The sequence below is a fragment of the Channa argus genome, chromosome 5 (genome assembly GCF_033026475.1).
Source record: "Channa argus isolate prfri chromosome 5, Channa argus male v1.0, whole genome shotgun sequence".
Classification (NCBI taxonomy): Eukaryota; Metazoa; Chordata; class Actinopteri; order Anabantiformes; family Channidae; genus Channa; species Channa argus.
The window spans coordinates 17,999,472-18,015,428 of record NC_090201.1 but is presented as its reverse complement, the minus strand read 5'-3'; the positions used below and the strand labels follow the sequence as shown (position 1 = coordinate 18,015,428).

At 39.1% G+C, this 15,957-nt stretch overlaps 1 protein-coding gene across 2 annotated transcripts in view; it reads left to right on the top strand.

Moving 5' to 3' along the window:
- Nucleotides 1-8,670: 8,670 nt before the first annotated feature.
- syn2b (synapsin IIb) overlaps nt 8,671-15,957 on the top strand; it is a 68,482-nt gene continuing 61,195 nt past the window's right edge. The window contains exon 1 of one of the 2 annotated variants that reach the window (XR_010914440.1): nt 8,671-9,748. Coding sequence is in view for 1 of the 2 variants with exons in the window: in XM_067504672.1 (XP_067360773.1) it covers nt 9,303-9,748 (446 nt within the window). In the remaining variant the exon portion in view is untranslated. The remainder of the gene's footprint in view (nt 9,749-15,957) is intronic. The other variant, XM_067504672.1, reaches the window with a different exon arrangement.

The window sequence follows — 15,957 nt, the reverse complement described above, 5'->3', positions numbered from 1 at the left end:
GTGTCTTTGACAGTCCCCTAAAATATGCGTCATATATTGCGCAGCGCTGTGGGGCATCACGGGAAATTGAGTTCGAGACGGAAACTAAACAACCTAAACGCTTAAACTTCACTTAAACCGCATAAATACCGACTCCTGTATGGATATATTATTTTATTAAAGAGCGAATTATAAATTGCATGTCGCATTGTTACATTTTACTGTTTAGAAACAAATAATATATTGCTAGATCTGAACTTCTCTAAATGTAGTCGACAGAGGGCGATTTTCTACCAGATTTAGCTACGTGACGGTCAGGCAATTCTAATATGTATGTTTAGGCAGATGTGTGGCCGCTATATGCGGGTAAACCAGCTACTGTCTGCTGTAGTACACGGAGGAAGTCAAAGATAAAGCAAAAGATGTTTTATGAATTCTTTGAGGTCAACACCAAGCCACGCAGTATTCTGGTTTCATTTAAAGGTTTTATTTTCTGTTTTGCTACACCCAGCGAAAACCACTGTAGTGTAAAACTGCAGCCCTGCAATTTACCTTAACTTGATGAAGGTAACAATTTTCAGTTTCTGTGGAGTTAAAACTTAAGTGGATTCTATTTAAAAGTCCTTGTTTGCGATGTGTTGCTGCCATCATATTCAAAATTGGCTAATGTTTTCCATTAATTGGTCAAATGTTTCAGTGTTGTTTAGGTTCTTTTGTGAGTAAAATATGGATTGATGAGACTAAGTGTGCAGATATTATAAAACAGCTCTATTATATATTGCTTGGATTAGATATCAGAAAATTTTTTTTCTTAGTCCATATTATCCAAACTATTCTCTTGACAGCAAATGTATCGTCCTTTGCCAGTTTAAAAACTCTCACAATGTCTAAATAAGAAAGAACAACCCTGAAATTGAAACAAATTAAGTATAAGATCTATGCAAATTACCAGAAGAGCCACAAGAATTGTGAATCCATCATTAATCTTCACAGCTGTATTAGTCACTGTGCCTTATGCACACAGCTATTTGCATAAATTAATACTAAATGTAAATTCATGACAGCAATATGTGTGCAGCTCATTATGGGATTGACAAGAGTGGCCCAAATATTAGCTTCCCAGTAACTGCAGTGTGCCATCTTTTTAGCCAAATGAATATTGATAAGGTCACTGAATCCTGACTGACACGCTCACTCACTGTGTTCAAGCCTTGTTAAGTCAGGGACAGTGAAACACCAGTCAGAGAATGAGGCATTTTACTTGTACTACACTGTGTAACTGTTATATTAACATGGACATATTAGTTTAAACTGTGCATTATTCTGTCCTTCCTTTGTTTCTATAGTCTTTAACTATAGGGCAGAACTTAATACAGTATATTAAAGAATATATAGGATTCTTTTTGTTTGGTATTTCCATGGCCAATTTAATAATCACAATAGTTATTTGTTACAGGTGCAGCAGATTTATAAAAGCTGATGAGGGTAAGCACATAGTTAACTAAGATATTTAGCAGATTTAGCAAAGACTTATACAGTTTTGCCTTGGCCCCCTAGCAAATGTAAGTTTAATATTCTTTTTCCTTTTTTGCTTTGGTTTCCAGTCCTGTGGACTACCTTGTTGCTATCTTGTACACTGGTCTATGCAACTCTTCCCCCACCAAAGGACCTCTCCACCCTCGATACAGATGCAGCCACATACAGCCTCTGCAATACTCTTTAATCGTGTCTCTGCTCCATCTCTTCTAGACTTGTTCGTCCCTCAACTTCTAATCCGTGGCTCACCGACGGGATCCGTGAGTAATGTACCATGGTCCGGATTGCTGAGAGGAAGTGGCGCAAATCCAACACTCCATCTGCTCTTGCTGAGTATCAGGGTCTGCAATTTAAAAAACAATTTAGCTGCCCCACATGTTCATCAACTAACCATTTTTCATCCGTTTGCACTTTGGTGCAGAGCATTTGTAATGGGGTTTTGGAGCTTTTTTCCTGAAAATAGCTGCCTGATACATCCAAAAATGACTTAATGAGATCTGTGAGATTGAATCAAATTAGGAGGGACAGCTAAACAATTTGCTGAAATTTGCTACAGAGCTCTGGGAATTTGAGTGATATATTTTTTTGTCTCTCCAAGTCAACCCTTTTTAAATAGTTTTCAGTCTAATTTCTAATTACATCTGCTTTAAGGAAAGCACATATGCGTGTGCGAAAATTAAGGACTGAAAAACATTTCTTTTTTACTCAGCGTTGTTTATTTTTGATTGGGTCCCAACACAGATATTCAGGGAACAAAGGAAGTTGCAGGGAACTAGACAGGAAGACATCCCTAGTGAGAGTTCTCCCATCACACCTCCATCTTCCCTCACAATGTTTGTGTGGGCCAGTGTGAAAAAGACTGAGCTGATTTGTATCTTGTAGTTTTAGAGCAACCAATTTAACCCGATCAATGTTTTCTGCTAATTTCACATTGATTTTCAAATTTGAAGTGATTTGAGCAATGTTTCTATTATGTGGACTGGTCTGAGACTCACATGATTTATAACTTTAGGCACACTCTCCCTAAGTTTGAGTGACCGCCTCAGGTGCAGTTAATTTAAATGTCAATGGCTTTGATAAGGATTGCCCTGTAAAGACCCAGCCCACTTTTCACAGTCCTGTCGGAATTTCAGAGGGTATTATAACGACACATTAAAAGAGAAATTACACTGAATGGTGCAAATTCTGAAAGGCATTCATAATAATCCATCACCACACATAACCTGTGTGTGTGAGTGCAAACACCGATACAAACATGCACCTCTTCCACATGCACACATGCACTTACTCTGAGAATCCTTTCAGCTTATGCAAGCCTGTTGCCATGGCGATTGCAACTGCTGCTCATACTTAGCGTTGAAACATCAAAAGAAATGCACCAATAACCACACAAACACACAGACACACTTCTGTAAATGCACAGCTGCTCCAGAGCCCTACAAGAAGAGAGGAACAGAAGCTGTTACTTTTATATTTGATCTACAGAAGGGTTACGGTGCCACTGAGCAGGGAGTGAGTCAAAAATATTTGTAACACCAGAAAGATAAGCAAGTGAAAGCCAAACCAGTGATTTGCACATTCTGAGAAAATTATGAAAGTTTATTACTAGTTTTAATCCTAGATTTTTCAGTAGATCTGTGATGGCACAAATGTAAATGATTGTGAACTGTACATTAAGCAATATGTAGGTACGCAGTGCATGTTTTGGTGAAAAGGTTAATGTAACCATCACACAAGGGCACTAAACAGAACTTGTCATAAAATCAATATGTGATTTCATGCTCAATTGTTCCAGGTACATTAGCTCATTAGCTCTTTCAGTACACACACAAACACACACACAAACAAATTACTGAGACAGTGGTTGTATATTTTCCAGCTCTCCAACTGTCAAGTGCCTGTTTTCACAAGCAGTATAACAGCATCCTCTTTCTATACAGTGATACCAAAAATATGTAGTCTGCCTAATATCTATACATTTGAATAAACCTGCATATTAATTTTACTCAATAAAACATAAATACATTTTATTTACCACATCGTTATCTTTTAATGATATTTGTTTCAGACATCAGAAACGTCATAATTTTTCACAAATACTGGCTGCATGCCAACAAAAAATATAGATTTTATAGCGACAATTTCAATCTTAAGACTAACTAAAGTGGTTACTCACAAATACCCACTGTCTATAGATTACGGTTCACTTTGCCTGATGTCTTGAGTTTGTTATGTGTAGTGCTGTAAGGTTATTGTTGTTGTGAATTAGTGTTCTATAAAGAAAACTGAATTGAATAAAATATTCCACAAAGTGAACCTTGCTATGATGCACCATATATTTATCAAGTTAAATTAAGGCCAGTCGTTGCTTGTCTTTTATTTTTTGCATTTTCTAATTTGAACTAGTACTGACTCCTGTTGGCAACACATGTAAAAGCCATTGCAAGGGAAGAATGAGAAATGCATTTTAGTGCTCTGCTCATTCTTTTTCTTTGCCTCTGCCGCTGCCCTATTCACCTAGAAGCTTTGTTGCAGGTGCTTCAGTCACTTGCTGTGCAGTTATAGCTGCTGTTCATAGTAGCTCCAAGGTCTAAAATGCCCCCCTGGGGAAGTGTTGTTACCATCACACCCCAGCTCCTGTTGTTCTGAGCTTGGTGTGTGGCAACGTCAGAGCCTAGACACCAAACATCATTTGCATTCTCGAAATAATGTGCTTCACATGAGCTAGCTGAGATATTACTAAATCTTTGCTTCAGCTTGTCTTTGTTTGTTTATCAGTATGCTGTTGTGTAGTGGGTTTTTTTTATTGTGGTGCTTTCACTGTTGTGCCAGCCAAATGCTGTTCTACTTGTTGCCATGACAGTTTTGAGTCTTTGATGTTGTGTAAAATACATAGTACATCTAGGGCTATCACAGAATCAAAATTGGTACCATCATGTGCACACGCTCGGTTAAATGGTGTTTTAGGGGATTTGCTGCCGATATCTGAGTTGTGCGTGGGTGCTTTAATCTCATAGCTCTATCCATCCACACAGTTCTGTTAAAGTTCATTCAGAGAGTGAGCTTTTATAATAGCTCCGCTGAATCTACACTATTCCCTGAAGTACTGTAGATGAAGTAGCGTCAAAAACTAGAAGACATTTAATGTGGGGTTTTTCATCTGTAAAAGCATCAAGAACTATTTCCAACACAAAACCCATAATACAACAGTACATAATAGCACAACCCCAAAATAACACCACTGATTCATTTCTAGTGCCCCAAATATTTTTGGTTAATCTGCCAGTGCATCTGAGATTTTTCCCAATTTCCATTATCTGTTTTTATTCTGCAATGTTGCTTACTCTCACTAAATTTGAATATTGTAAAGAGTAATTTTTGTTCAAAACATTAGAAAATTTTCCAAGATCAAAAGGAGATTTATTATGTAGAATGTCCAACTTCTAAAAAGTATGTTAATTGATGTCATCAATATTTGGTCAGGGCTCTTTTTGCACAAATTACTGCATCAGTGTGTCATTGCATGAAGCCTGTGGTTCTGTTGAGGAGTCCTTAAAGACCAGGTTGCATTGACAGCAACCTTCAGCTCGTCTGTGTTGCTGTGTCAGGTGTTTCTCATCTTTCTCATGAAAATACCTCAGAGATTGTCTATGGGGTTCAGGTCAGGTGTATTGGCTGACCAAGCAAACACAGTATCACGGTCAGCAAACAAATTAGTTGTACTTTTGGCAATGTTGGCAGGTGTTCATTCCTGCTGGAAAAGGAATTTGGAATCTCAGAAACATGAAGAGCTCCAAAATCTCCTGGTAGACGGCTATTTAAATTTGGGCTTAATAAAACACAGTGGACCGCACCAGCAGATAAATTGTCCCAAACCATCACTGACTTCAACTTGGATTCTGTGCCTCTCCACTCTTCCTCCACACTCTACGACAGTAAATTCCAAAAAATTACACTTACTTTCATGTCAAAAGTGGGCTTTGGACCACTCATCAACGGTCTGGTTCTTTTTTCTCCTTAGCCCAGGTAAGATGCTTCTGATCTGTCTGGTTCAGGAGTGGCTTGATAGGAATACAGTACAACAGTTGAAGACAATTTCCTGATGAGACCTTTGTCGTGGCCCCTAAAGTACTGACTTGATCCTCGTATTATTAATAATAGTAATAATAATTCAAATTAAAATAAAAAGGGGATTTCAATATTTTACTTACATGTAATAAATGTGGAATATTTACGTTTAGAGTTAAATTATGAAAAAAAACTCACAATGTTCTAGTTTACTGTGATGTACTAATATTTTATATAGTCATTCATTTAACAGTAGAATAATGATAGTTATATGCTGAGGTTGTAGCATGCACAGCCATCTACTGCTAATTCCAAATATGTAAAGAGTAACGCGTTCAGATTTGTCATGGATTATCCTAATTTAGCCAGTAAAGCCACAGGAGGCATGACCCTTATATTCACTCACACATACTCTGTTATTTTTAGCAAATCTCCCTAAAGCAGTATTTTACTAGGCCCAAGCACACACCACACACACAGACACACGCACACACACCAGACACATCAGTCAGATTGTGAAACATGTAAATATCCTACCCATCAATTTAATCCATTTAATTACTGAATGACACATTTCATATATGATTAATTTGTTAAAGCAAACATTTATAATTATGTCCCTTGATAGTAATAGCACCCACATCAGAGCCCTGGATATGTTTGTATGCCAACATCTATGCCTTTATGTACATGTTAGTGTTCATATGTAAGGATGTTGATGCACATGTGTATTTGAATCTTCACTTGTGCAGTACACGTGTTGACAGATGAGTGATGCTCCTGGCACTGTGGACCTGCTATGTTTGTATATTCTTACTGTGTCCTCCAAAACAGCAGCACAGCAATGCAGATCATAAGTTATAACCATAAAAGAAAGCAAAGGTATAGAAAGTTGGTGAGCCATAATGTTTTTGTAGCTACAGTACTACTTATTTCACATGGGATGATGTCTAAAGAAAATTATTTATACTATAAATATACCGGGGTGTTTTTTTGTAAGTGGTAAGGGAAAAGAAAAGCAAAGCAAAACATTTCAGCCATGTTGTAATGTACATAAAACCACTGTTTAATCTTAACACTGGAGCTGTGTGTGTGCATAAGTTTTATGCACCTTCATATTATATAATGTCTGTTTGGTAATGTGTTATGTGTTGTGTATGTGTGTCATGAAACATGTAGGCCAGGATGAGCTTAGGATGTCGCTACAGTTCACACTGCAGCTCTGTGACTCACTCCAGCTCTCTTCTGGTTGACTAAGCACAACCCTCCCATTACTGAGTTTTAGACATCGTAACTTGCTACGAATGTGAATAATGCTTAAGTTATCCAAAAGTTTAGTTCAGTTCAGTTTATTAATTACTGGAGAATACTAAATATGACTGTGCTTCAGTTTAATTTATGTGCATAGACAAATCTTCCCAGACATGTTGGATTGTTACTCATTTTCCACTTCATATACATTTTGATTGTACAGGGTTTTTGGTCTCGCATGTCACTTGTAGAAAATGATTTTATTCAGAAATACATGTTCCTATATGAACACTGTAGGATGTGGGAGGTGATAGGACAATTATAACATATATAGCAGTTTCATGAACAAACAAAAATAGGGTTAATTAAAAGGACTCTGGTGCAATGAGATGCGTTAGTCTATAGGTTACTCACTTCTCATTTGCAAATTACAGCAAACGTTCCTGTGAAAAACATGAGAAGTTTAAGTCCCACAAAAATAGCTGAGGTTGAAACGAGATGGGGCTGTATGAGTAGTTTCTAGTAGAGCTCAGAAGTAACTTTTCATTGACTTAAAGGTCAAGGAATTTATTACCAACAATTGAGATGCTGTCTATGCAAACAGAATGCACTGAAAATGAAAACGGTGACATTCCAAAAAAAGATTTTGATTGAAGATTCAAACCCAATAAATGGGTTGGTGAACATCTCCAAATTAATGAAATTGCACCACATCCTTTGAGGTGTAATTGCTCCTTTTAAGACATAGATGCTCTTGGTCTATATTTTCCTCTATTGCAGTCTTCAAATACCAAGCGGTTCTCTGTAGTGTGGTTGAGATGTGTGGGGATTTTCTTCTTGCTTGAATAATCGTCTTTCTCGCTCTTTGTCCCGTCATCTTCTGGCCGTTTTTAGAAGTAAAGCTTAGAGCAGCAAACAGAGCACACCCAGCTTGCTGCTGCTCCTGACGGCGTTTAGTAATCGTGCTCTTCGCATACACCAAAATAGTGAATGTATAAGGAAGCCAGGCATAAGGAGGAGATGTTTGTTTAGGAAAAAGAAGTGAAAGAGGAACAGAAGAAAATAGTCTGCAGCATAGAGGGCTGTACAACAGAATCAGCATCAGTTATAACTGAATACAATACATATTTTGAATTGTGATTGTTTAGGTTTGTCATCCATGCTTTCTGCAAGTGAAAAGGGGTGTGTTGGACTGTTGATGTGTTTTTTCTACATATGTAGTGGACATAGAAATCTACTGTTTTCACATCCTTTGGAAAATCATACTGCTCTAATGATTAGATTCTACTACTGAAATCGAATACTGCTGCAAATGGCAGAACATCTTATTGACACGTTCCAGTGGAGGGAATCATTTGACCGATTAAATCAGTTTTATAGAAACTAGTGGAGATGAATCTTTGTCCTTCTTCTGTCCTCTTTCAGTACTTCATCCTAGTGGTTTATATTACTCTGCCATGCCCACTGTCATTTCACTTGTATTTAGTGGGAAGATATTGGTGTAAGAGTGTTTTTTAGGTCTAGGCAAATGAATCATCAACAAGAAAATGTGTAGGCACTGTCACGTGAGCCAACAATAGAGGGAGAAGGGATGAAGGGTAGACAGATTTAGAAGGAGGTAAAAAGATAGATGGGTGATGGGAGAAGGAGGTGGGCCTTGCAGAACTGGGTGGATGGCGTTTCCATCTGCGAACTCCACGTTATGCATGCTCACAGGAAACCCCCTTCCACTGGTTGCACACGGCACACAGCGCTACAAGGCCCCAGCACGACACACACACGTAGCTTATGATGTAGGAGGATGATGACAGGAGCGAGGAGGAGGCGAGGGGGAGGGGGACACAGCCAGTGAGCGTGCTGAGTGAGAGAGCGAGCGAAGAAAGGAAAAGGGCAGGGGGAGCGTGAGTGAGCGAAAGGGTGAGATAAGCAGAGAAAGCAGCATCTCTAGAACACTTTCAGCTTGCAGCAGCTCAGGAGGCAGGAAAGCAGGCAGAGTAGAGGGGAGAGAGCACTAGCACCTCACTGAAGGGGGCGACACCACACCTCTCTCTCTCTCTCTCTCTCTTACAGACACACACTTTCACACGTCACACACACACACATCGGTGAGGAGGCGTGAGGCTCAGGAGGAGGAACACCACATACACACACGCTGTTTTGCTGGCTTAGCAGCGCTTTGGAGAACTGTCTCCTGAAGACTGGACCAGAGCTATATCCATTGCTTCATCCATCCTTTCCTTCCTTCCTGCTTGGCGTTTCTTCAACACAGAAGCAGCTCTCTGTCACCCATCCTCCGCACATTTGGACTGACTTGGTCTCTGTCATTCATCTGCTCTCTGATCAGTGTGTTTCTTTCCGTAACCATCTCTGCCTGTCTTTGCTTTCACTCCATTCAGCCGAGAAATCAAGAGACACAGTAGGAGGGCAACTAACCAACCAACCGAAGGACCAACCTAACAACTGCAGTCATGAACTTCCTACGACGCCGTCTCTCTGACAGCAGCTTCATGTCCAACCTGCCTAATGGCTACATGACAGATCTCCAGAGGCCTGACCCACCTGCTCCTCCTCCACCCACCGCCTCCTCCACTTCCCAGCAGGGTGCAGCCCCTGCCACGGCGCCCGTCCCTACCCAGTCACCAACCCAAGCTCCGGCACCATCACAGGCGCCCATCACCTCCCCCGCGGCTCAGGAGCGGCGTCTGAGCCAACAGGCTCAACAACCCCAACAGGCCCAGTCCTCGTCCTCCTCTGGTGGTTCCTCCGGCTTCTTCAGCTCATTCAGCTCCATCACCAACGTGGTCAAACAGACTGCTGCATCCGCCGCCGGGTTCGTGGAGCAGTCTACTCCCTCTCCTTCCCTTTCCAAGAAGTTCAAGATACTGTTGGTCATTGATGAGCCCCAGCATGAGTGGTAAGTGTCAACAGGCAGTTGATTTTGATGATTGGTTGAATGCTGTCCAGTTGACTGAGCAGTGTGAATGCTGGTTTTTACTGATTTTTGTTACTAAATGAAATATCAAGTGAACCCTTTAAAAACAGGCTTAGTCTTTCCAAGTGTTTGGGATGCTCCACACATTTGGTGTAAAAATGTTTGGTTTATAGTTTGCCAGAAGGACAAATATCTCATTCTTCCTGGCAAACTATGCACTAAACTTCATTTGAAAAAGCGTGGGTGTAATGCTGATGGATATTGATATAAAGTGAGATTTTAATGAATCTGTGAGCCCTTGTTAATATAAAAATAATTTAGTGGTTCACATGTTTGAATACTATAACCAACTACATGTATGATTGATGGTTTTTTTTAACTTTCATGATTGAGAAAACCAATACTTGCATCTTTATTCTGTTGTTTTAGTTTGTCTATGCGAGTCTCTGTCCTCATGGCAGAATCAATCTTTCCCCTCTGCTCCAAAAATAGAAACAACTCCATTTGTGTGTGCTTATAAGTCCTTATACTGCTGTGTTTGTGTGCTATATGTTAATGTGTGTCTGTGTGTATATGTAAGTGTTTCCCTCCCTTGGCAGCTGAAGGTGGATAAGGTGGAAGGTGGATTTGTTTGTTCATGAAACTGCTATATATGATATAATTGTCCTATCACCTCACACATCCTACAGTGTTCATATAGGAACATGTAGTTCTGAATAAAATCATTTTCTACAAGTGACATGTGAGCACTTGCCTGTAATAATGTTGCTGAATTACTTGCTGATATCTGTCCCTGGAAATGACATTTTCAGCCGATAAGGTTTTTCTGTGTTTGGATGTTAATAGTGAATTTTAGAGCCATTCATGGACTCATTATCTAGGTTTAGCTCGTATGCTGCATGAGATGCTTGTGCCCTTTTCACTGTAATGGACATCGTTGAGTGTTGTCATAGGGCAATTATTGTCCAGTATTCCACATAAAACTGAGCATGTCTGCTGTTGCAAACAAGACCGAGGTGATATGGCTAAAAGCATTGAAGAGCAAGTGAGTTAGTGGAACTTGAAATGAGAATGATGCTGTTTCCAGTGTTAAGAATTAACTGTTCTATTGGGCTCAGAATAATTACAAGTTTGTGTCAGTGACAACTGAATAAACTACATCTGCTAGTGCAGACTTGGTGAAAAGCTCTGGATCAGGTGAGTAAGTGGACCTTTAGTTGTGATTGGTTTGTTGCCTCTGCATGGATTTGGGGTCTTGGTTATATCATTGTCCCTGGGTAGTTGGAAAGACCTTTCCATATATCCATCCATTATCTTTACCGTTTTACCTGTTAAGTGTCCCAGGGGTAATGGAGCTGATGCCAGGTAGCAGGGGGAGGAGGCAGGATGCACCTTGGGCAGGTCACCAATCTATATCCAGTTGAAACAAAGGGACAGACAACAACTCCAATCTATGGAACACGGTCTTTGGAATGTAGCTAGAGAAAAGTCACACAAGCACACAGAGCACCTGAAAACTGCAGACAGAAAGGCCACAGTGTGCTAGCTGGTTCAAGCTTATCACTTAACATGTGGCAGTGCTAACCACTGCCACTGTGTGGCTATGGCTACAAAGATAAAGTTTGAAGAATTGTAAGAATAGTTAATTAACTATCTGGCATATAGAGTAAATATTTTCAAACATACTTTAGTTCCCAAATAATACATCCTTATTTAGGATCTTGACATTGCAGGTGTATCATTATGAGATCTGCAAAATGAAAATGCAACTAAATACAAATTACAAACTAGTGTATAGTAACTCAGTGCTCTAATACTACAACATCTGACTAAGTGTTATGTACCACTGATTATGTAAGGCCTGAGTTCCATGAGCTTGAAAATGGACTGAAATGGTTTTCACTACTTTTTGCAGTGGGTTTTATTTTCAACACAATCAGCAGAGGATTATTTGTGTAAGTGTGCATTATGTATGTGTGGAAACATAGAGGACTACTGAGGTTCCACTAGACTGTATTTACTGAACGTGACTGTCAGCTCTGCATTAGGGCACCCTGCATCTCATGCTGTGAGTGTTTTGGTGGCTTATGATTGGCTGGCTGCCCAGCATGTTTCAGTGATGTCAGGAAGCGAGACACTGAAGCCCACATTCAGAAAAGAGCATTTGAATGCACGTCTTAAATTATTGTAATCCTGCTTCTTCAAAATATGTGAAGATATCAGAATTGCATCTGGAAACAATGTTCTTTTTTAAATTGAATTGTGATCTGCCAAATCTGAATGGAAATAGTTTAGAAAGGCTTGGGTTTATCTAATTTAGCACATGAACCAGTCAAAAACTACATAACTTTTATGATACATTACAAACTGGCTGCAGACAATTTTTTTGATGCCAAGTGAGGAATATAATTTAATATTTACAAAGTATAATGAAATTAATTTGCAAAATTATTGGCATTATTTTTAGAATGCTGTTTTGTTTGTGAGCAATCTTTTATCCAGAGACTGACATAAATATTAATGTTTATTGTTTGGGGGGAAACTCGCAGACATTCCTTTCCTTAAAGCATGAGAGCCAGAGAGGCATTCAGCTAAATGGTATTGATTTTACACTGGAAAAAGAGTGGGACTCAAGGCTTTCAGGAATATAACAGAATATTACTCTGGACCCCTCCCCTGTAATTAATTTGTCATTCCCATCATTGACATTTTCTGATTACTTGGACTTAACGAGACATACCCTCTCTGACTGACTGACACTGGGATTTTTACTGTGATTTTCATAATGAAAATTACATCTATAGAATTTCCTTCATTTTTAATGAAAGCACAAGGCTCTCATGCAAAAAACAGCACACGTTTCATTTATGAGTTTCAAGATACCATCAGTTAAAGAGGACAAAAGTAAATAATGCTTGAATTACATAACATTAGATCTATTTGCAGATATTTAACTGTCTGAAAAGCTTTGCCAAGAAAGTATTAGGCATTGGACGTTTGTTTGGAAATAGACCAAAAATAAATTCATTTTGGAAAGCACATTTGGTCCATAAAAGGCTTCTGTAAATCAATCCCCCAACCCAATTGTATTTAGTGTCTTGTAATACCCAAGCCTAATTTCTAACTATCTAATTGAATTGCAAGTGAGGTTTGATCAACATATTGATGGAAGACCAAAAGGGATGGAGATGCAATAACTATCATCCATTTGTGAGTTTCAATTAGTAGAGATGAAACATTCTAATAAATGTTCCTCACATAAATGTTGTTGATATGTCTTGAGTGGTGAATAGTACTAATTGGGAAAAAAAGCTTTTCTTTTTAAAGATGATCTATTCCCTAATATAAACTTTAATAAGCCTCCACTTTCTAAAGAGACGGCAATAGCATTAAATGTGCATTAGACCTGAAATGCAAATCAAGACAAAGTAGATATGAGGATACAAATGAACTCCAAAAACACGGAGCACCCTTTTTAAATGCTGTACATTGTATAAGCAGCCACGAGTATCAGCGTCTCTCCATTTGATTTTCCAAGCCCTCAGATATCGACCGTGCTGCACTGATGACTCTCACTGGCTGTGCTACAAAAAGAAACCACAATGGGTGTCCAGCAATAAAGCCGCATGATGAAAGAGTGAATGTATTTTGGGGGCATTCTGTGTGTGTGTGTGTGTGTGTGTGTGTGTGTGTGTGTGTGACTGCTCATGTAGTCCTTATGTAACAGACCCAAGCCCATTGAGATTTATGAGGAAGAGACAGTGTCCTCCAGGGCCTTTCAAGGTAGTATCAGCACAGAGGGATTAAGGAAGAGAGAGGAAGACAATCAGGAAATTTCTTTTTATCACTTCTGCTTAATGACAATGCGATGCTCTTTACTGTTTGTCTGTTTTTGTTTTCTGCCTTTTTCCTCTTTGCTGCCTCTTTCTTTTTCCTGACACTTTCTCTATGCATGGTTCCAGACCAAGTGCTCCAGGTTCACAATGTGATGAAGTAATGAGAACAGACATGGTGATTCAGCAGTTTCAGCCCAAAGGCCACATCTGCTCTCTTTCCTTTGCTCTGTTTCCCTCTCTCGTTTTCCTCTACTTATGTTTATCCCTCTGTTTATCTACTGAGTGTGGGCTCTGCAGTTTCTGCCTGAGTAAAACTGAGTGTTTTTACTATACTATCTATATTGCGTAACTGTCCATCAGAGAAGATTATTTTGGACGGCTGACTTTTTGATATGACTCATAGTGGAGAGTTTTGTTGGTTTGGCTGCAAGTTGGTGCCCAGCTCTCAGATGAGCAGCTGTTGATGCTGATTGTCACCCAGTTGCCCTGCAGTTAAAAATTGTGAGCAGGTGGCGAGGTGGAGCTTTGTATACTTGCATCAACACACACTTACAAGCACCTGGATTCTTAGTTTCTATTTTCTTATTTTTTCTAATTATACCTGAAAAGTGTCTTCCACATAATTTAGATTTTCTTTCTGGGGGGGTGATATACATGTATATGTATATGTATGTGTATGTGTATGTGTATGTATATATAACAGTAATGTGGCAATAAGATTATATATTGTTAAAGGGTTTTTGCTAAAAAGAGGATTTCCTTTGAATAAATACAATTGTTCACAACTCATATAAAGTACACACATTACAATGCAGGCCAGACTATTTGCTTGTATCTTCTGCTGGATTTGGGTGATTAATCATTGTCAGTCACATTATGGCTGTCAGTTGCAAGTTGCATTAACAGGCTAAAACTGCCTTATTACTGACGGTGGCAATGTAATTTTATATTGTGAAATTGGTTTTGACCTGCTGATGTATTGCACCTCTCAGCTGTTCTGAAACTGGGCTGTTGGCATGTTGAGCCCCAGGGTTAATACACAAATAGCTCCAAGGTACTGTACATTTTCTAACCTTGTACCTAGCAGGACATTCACTGTATCTGTTTTTGGATTTAAATGACACTAGGTGGGATTTACACATGACTGATGGACAATGTGTGGGCTGGTGAGGAGACCGTCAGCTTAATGAATTAATTAATGCATGAAACAAACATACATCTTGTTGTTTCCGGCACCAGCAAGCGAGGTGGCCTTTCAGTTCAGCTCCATCTTTAGTGTGTGTTTTTTAGTTTTACTATAGAGAATGCAGTATTATATCCTGTGGATATCTTACATTTCCCTCGCGATCAATAAAGTATCCATCCATCCATCCATATGCAATATTTCCTTAATGTTGCATAATTCTCCAGTGTTTTTCACCATTTAGGTTTGAGTGGAGCTCTGATATATTGTGTCATCTTCTTGGGGGGGGCGGCAGTGGCTCATTTGGTAGAGTGGCCGCCTACCGACCATAAGGTTGGAGGTTTGCGGCCCGCTCTTCCTAACCACATGTCAAGGTGTCTTTGGGCAAGACACTGAACCCCCAACAGCCCATCCCCATCCCCAGTCGTGCACTGCCATTCCCAAGCCCGGTAGAAATTGGGGATGGTTGCATCAGGCATAAAAACTGTGCCAAATCAACAAGTGGACAAATCATCCACTCTGGCGACCCTGAACTCACAGGATAATCCGAAAAGATAAAAAAAAAAGAGAGAAAACATTTTGTCATCTTCTAATATATTTCATAACAGAACTGAGAACTAGCACCTCAAGCTGTTTTGTCAGAACGTAGCAAGTGAAAATGTGCAGTAATTTTAAATCATTTGCTAAATTCTCAATGTTTAGGTTAAAGTTTGCCCAGGATTTGAATGGCAGTACAATAATACAATAATTGTGTGGTTACTTGATGTGGACCTTTACTATAATGCCATGCAGAGTAACATGTCTGTAATTTCTTTTTACAACCGTAACCAAGTAGTTTTTGATGTAACCAAAGGAATAATTAACAAATAATTAACAAATTTATAATTTATTTATTTATTTATAGCGAGTCAGAACCAAAATCGCTTACATAAGCTGTTTTACAATGAAACAACAAACTCATAGATTAAGGATTATTTAGCTATCAATATAGACAAAATGTATTACATATTTACTGAATGGTACAATTATATGCTGTTTATGCGTGATCACAATTTTCTGTTTTGCTTATGTATCCCACACTGTCTCTGTGAGCGATACCTAAATAAACAGATTGTGCTTGCTCCCAGGAGACCAGGCTATTGGTGAATGTAAATATGCCAATAGCAAGTGAC